The 4,792-nt window shown below is 53.9% G+C and overlaps 2 protein-coding genes across 3 annotated transcripts in view; both read left to right on the forward strand.

The window, feature by feature from the left end:
• LOC116689200 (serine/threonine-protein kinase BRSK2) overlaps positions 1–4,792 on the forward strand; it is a gene marked incomplete in the record, with an annotated part of 273,622 nt that overhangs the window by 238,314 nt on the left and 30,516 nt on the right. The window contains 1 exon segment of the mRNA XM_032515617.1: positions 1,475–1,682. Coding sequence (XP_032371508.1) covers positions 1,475–1,682 — 208 coding nt within the window.
• Positions 2,907–3,882, forward strand: LOC116689204 (pectinesterase inhibitor 10-like). 2 transcript variants are annotated; one of them, XR_004331948.1, is made up of 3 exons: positions 2,907–3,042; positions 3,119–3,188; positions 3,484–3,621. XR_004331948.1 is itself a non-coding variant. In XM_032515630.1 (3 exons), the coding sequence occupies exons 1-3, from the start codon at positions 2,962–2,964 to the stop codon at positions 3,721–3,723; spliced, it is 381 nt and encodes a 126-aa protein (XP_032371521.1). In that variant the 5' UTR covers positions 2,916–2,961; the 3' UTR covers positions 3,724–3,882. The 2 variants fall into 2 exon arrangements, 1 of the variants encoding a protein (XP_032371521.1); XM_032515630.1 differs by having other exon boundaries at positions 2,916–3,030; positions 3,117–3,188; positions 3,484–3,882.

A 4,792-nucleotide genomic window follows, 5' to 3' on the forward strand; every position in this document is an offset into this window, starting at 1 on the left:
ATAGATAGATAGATAGATAGATAGAGAGAGAGAGAGATAGATAGATAGATAGATAGATTGATAGATACCTTTTGATCCCTAAGGGTAAATTCAGGGTCCCAGTAGCTTAAAGACATCACACTCACCATACAGCTTGCTCTGTTTTCTTTGGATCTCATGGTGCACCTTCAGGTACAGATTGAATTTCAAAAATGTTTTTGTTCACATTAATCACCTGAACACCAATGCATTGGAAAATAGGGTCCAGGTTTAAAGGCAAAACAAGTGTTAACACACACACACACACACACAGACACACACACACACACACATGTAATGACATGAGAGCTTCATCTCATGTCGAGCAGACAGGCTGCTCTGAGCAGAGACCCGGTTTCTGGACCCGTCCTATCAGCGGTCTGCTCATCCATCCCACAGCATCGTGTACGAGCACTGTGCATGCACGTGGCCTCTTCCCCACATGGAGGGTGAAGCTAAATCTGTTAGCTTGCTAGCTGGGTCACTTGCTGGATGCACCGATGTATCGGACCGGGGAAACCTTCTGTCGACTAAGACCCCGATCTTAAGGGGGTGTTGAGAATGTGTATCTGAGGGTTCAACCCGGGCAGGTTGTGGAATGGTCGCGTTATTTTGGTTTATTGATTTGTCAACAGGGACAGGTGATCACTAAAGTGACAGGATGTAGTTTGGGTCCAGCCGGTCTGATCTCGGTGCATCCCTACTGTTAATGCGTCATGAATGCTCCACTGCTGCCTCCTGATTGGCTGATCACTCTGCTAATCGCATGTTCTGTTTTTCTTTCTTTCTTGCACTCTCACCACTTCCTGCCTGCTCCACCTCTCAACCCATCTGCCACACTCCTCTTTTTATTTCCTGTTTTTTTATATATATATATATATATATATATATACATAAATATATATATTTTTATGGGAATTAACCTTTATTGGGCTGTGCTGTTCCTCTGGCTGTGGCCTCGCTTTCTCATTGGCTGACTCTGCCGCTGTGTCATGACCAATGGCAGCCCACCCGGCGGTTTTTCATCCCACCGCAGTCCCCAGACCTGTGTCAGTCCCCCAACTGCAGCCCCACCCACTCCCCCGAGGTCCGCCTCAACGGGGTGGGGCCACGCACGCCCAACTCCTACCAGCCAAAGATGGGGTCTCCCCTCATGCACCCCCGCACGCAGACCCTCCCCGCCAAGCCCAAAGTCTCTGAGAAGCCCCTCCAGACCACCAGATCCAACCCCCTCCCCAACACCGCCCAGACCCCCGCCACGCCCAAATCTGAGCCGTCCACGCCGTGCCAGCCTCTGGCTCCGTGTATCCCCAACAGCCCGCGGGTGAGACGCCACCCTCCCCTCACCGTCCCCCCTAAACTCTCCATCCCCCTCTCCCCGGTGGCTCCTATGTCGCCCCGCCGCCGCTACCACCTCCACCCTGACCACAACGGCAAATCTGTCCCCATCACGCAGGTGACCCCCCATCCCTCCCCCCGAGGGAGCCCTCTCCCCACCCCCAAAGGCACCCCGGTGCACACGCCCAAGGACAGCCCGGCCGGGACGCCCAGCCCCACGCCGCCGCCCAGCCCGTCCATCGGGGGCGTCCCCTGGAGGACGCGGCTCAACTCCATCAAGAACAGCTTCCTGGGCTCGCCGCGCTTCCACCGCCGGAAAATGCAAGGTGAGGGGGAGTGTGTGGGAGGGTGTGTGTGTGTGTGTGTGTGTGTTTGTGTTTTGTGTGTGTGCTTGTGTGTGTTTGTTTGTGTGTGTGTTTGTTTTTTGTGTGTGTGCTTGTGTGTGTGTGGGTTTGTGTGTGTATGTGTGTGTGTGTTTGTGTGTGTGTGTGTGTGTGTTTGTGTGTGTGTGTGCGCGGCCGCATTTATCGACGTGGACATCGACGTGGAGCAACTAGTGCACATTACCAAGTGTGACCCCTTCTCTCAGAGTGGGGGGGTGATGGAGAACGGAGCCAGCAGCGGGACGGTACACAAAAGAGGGGGGGCCAAGATTGTTGCGGGGCCCCCAGTGTGGGGTCACGGGCTTCAACATTTTCATCTGCTGTCGGTCTTGAGAGCAGGGGGGACGGTACCTGTCTGTCTCTCTACCTGTCCTGTCTGAGAGCAGGGTTTGGACATACCCTTTCCTGTCTCTCTACCTGTCTGTCCCTGAGGGAGTGATGGGGGGACAGTCACCTGTCTGTCATCTCGACCTGTCTTTCTGAGAGCAGTGGGTGACAGTCACCTGTCTCTCGAACTGTCGGTCTGAGCGTGCAGGGGGGTGACAGTAACCTGTCTCCTCTGTCTGTCCTGGCGCAGGGGGGCAGTAACCTGCCTCGCTACCTGTCTGTCTGAGCGCAGGGGGGGTACAGTACCCTCTCTCTACCTTTCTGTCGAGAGCAGGGGGGTGACAGTAACCTTTCTGTCTCTCTCCCTGTCTGTCTGAGAGCGCGGGGGTGGTACAGTCCCTTCTCTCTACCTGGCCTGTCTGAGAGCAGGGGGGGGACAGTAACCTGTCTGTCTCTCTACCTGCTGTCTGAGAGCAGTGGGGGGACTTACCTTTCTCTCTACCTGTCTGTCTGAGCGCAGGGGGGGGTGGACAGTAACCGTCCTCTCTACCTTCTGTCTGAGCCAGGGGTGGGACAGTACCTGTCTCTCTACCTGTCTGTCTGAGCGGCAGGGGGGGACAGTAACCTGTCTCTCTCCTGTCTGTCGAAGCAGGGGGGGACATTAACCTGGCTGTCTCTCTACCTGTTCTTTCTGGTAGCAGGGTGTGGGACAGAAGCCTGCTCTCTACCTTGTCTGGCCTTAGAGCAGGGGGGACCAAGTTAAAAAAAAAAAACCTGTCGTCCTCACCTGTCTGTCTGAGAGCAGGGGGGGGACAGAACCTGACTCTCTAAACCTGTCTGTCTGAGATCGAGGGGGGACATTACCGTTGTGTTGCTCGTGTGCAGAGAGACTCAGATGACGGAGTGGACTCACCTGAACCCCAAGAGGTCAAGACCCGTCCACCGGAGAGGTCCAGTCCCTCAGAACCAGACCATGGTCCCCCGTCCTGCGTCCCGAGACCATGACACAGTCCCTCAGATACCCTGGACCGGGTACCCCGTCCGGCGGCCAGACCTGGACCAGGGTCCCCCGTCCGGCCCAACCGCCTCAGAGAGGCGTCATTTACCCCCACCTGCCCCAAGGTAACACCGCTCTCCCCTCATACTCTGCCCTGACTGGCTAAGTATTCCTTTACCTAGGTACTGTTCAGGGCCCTCATACTCTGCTCCTGACTGTATAGTCCTTACCTAGGTACTGTCAGACCCTCATACGCGCTCCTGATGCGAGTAGTCCTACCAGGTACTGTCATGGCTCCTCATACTCTGCTTGCTGACTGGCTAGTAGTCCTTACCTAGGTTACTGGTCAGGGCCCCCTCATACTCTGCTTCCTGCTACTCTCCCTGCTTTGACCTTTAACCTCTGCCCCCCCCCGCCCAGAGCATACCCCCGCCTGGTGAGTCCCTGTCCTCATGTCTGTTCGATGGGCTTTTAGCCCTGACGAGGGGGCTGTCTGACCTCGTCTCCCTTCAGCCAAAGACTTCGACATCGGCGGCCGCCCTGACGCCATCATTACGCAATCACCCGTCCCCCCCAGCCCCTATGATGTCATCGCAAGCAGCCTCCCGCCCCCCCACCCTGATGATGTCCCGGTCCAGCAGCCCCGCCCCCCCACCCTGATGAGGTCATCGTTAACAGCCATTAACACCAGGAAGTGTTACTTCCTGTTTATAATCTGTCACTAATCAATAATAATAATCTGATTGTTTCTACTTCTTTAATATCTTTATTGTCTTCATCAACGTGTTTATCTGAACATTAAAAACATGAAGAACTGAATCTGTGGTACTTTATTTTGAAAGACAACGAATATTCACAATGTGTGATGACATCATTACAGGAAGAATTCAGCATCTACGACTTATACTATGACGTTTTATGACTTACTGGTTAACATGAGGCTGCTTTGTTATTTTGAACTATAGAAACATGAAGATCTGAATCTGTGGGGAATATGTACTTTACTTTTTAATGACCTTAGATAACTATACTCGTACCAGTCGCACCTGTACAATACATATCTTATTAACCAACGGATCGTCCAATCAGGTTGAGTTTATCTAAAAGTCGTCGAAGCTGAAATCTTCGCCGCTCTCAAACATGGAGGAAGCAGGAAGCAGGGGGCGGGGCGGGGGCGGGGCGATGACATCACAGGGCAGAGAGGTAACACCCTGTGTCAGACTCCTCCCACTGACCAGAGACTCCGCCCCCTTCGTCTGACTCCCAGAACCACTGAGGAAACAAGACCACCTGCAGGCCGGTCCAGAACTCATGCTGGGAGTACCAGGCCGGTTCAGACTGGGCCGGTCCGGACCTGGCTGGGTCAGACCAGGACCGGCACTGGGCCGGTTCAGACCGGGACTGGGGCGGTCCAGACTGGACCAGTTCAGACCGGGACGGTCCAGAACGGACCGGTCCAGAATGGACCGGTCCAGAATGGGAGAACTGGTGGTCCCGGCTGAGGTTGTCCAGTTTGTCTGCAAATCAATCATATTTGATTGTGTGTTTATATTTAATAAAAGTCCTAAAACGTACACATAGTGTTACAAACCAGAGAGAGAGAGAGAGAGAGAGACCCAGGAAGAAAGAGAGAGAGAGAGAGAGATAGAGAGAGAGACGTGATTAACGATAGAGAGACACGTGAGAAAGAGAAGAGATAGCGACACACACAGTGAGAGAGAGAGAGAAC

This window comes from Etheostoma spectabile, chromosome 1 (genome assembly GCF_008692095.1).
Source record: "Etheostoma spectabile isolate EspeVRDwgs_2016 chromosome 1, UIUC_Espe_1.0, whole genome shotgun sequence".
NCBI classification, from domain to species: domain Eukaryota; kingdom Metazoa; phylum Chordata; class Actinopteri; order Perciformes; family Percidae; genus Etheostoma; species Etheostoma spectabile.

Excerpts from the sequence above, each read along its gene's own strand:
- LOC116689204 (XM_032515630.1), top strand. The coding sequence starts at position 2,962 with ATGACGGAGTGGACTCACCTGAACCCCAAGAGGTCAAGACCCGTCCAC. Across the intron at positions 3,031-3,116 it reads GGAGAGGTCCAGTCCCTCAG|AGACCTGGACCAGGGTCCCC; the intron begins AACCAGACCATG and ends CGTCCGGCGGCC. Across the intron at positions 3,189-3,483 it reads TTACCCCCACCTGCCCCAAG|AGCATACCCCCGCCTGGTGA; the intron begins GTAACACCGCTC and ends CCCCCCGCCCAG.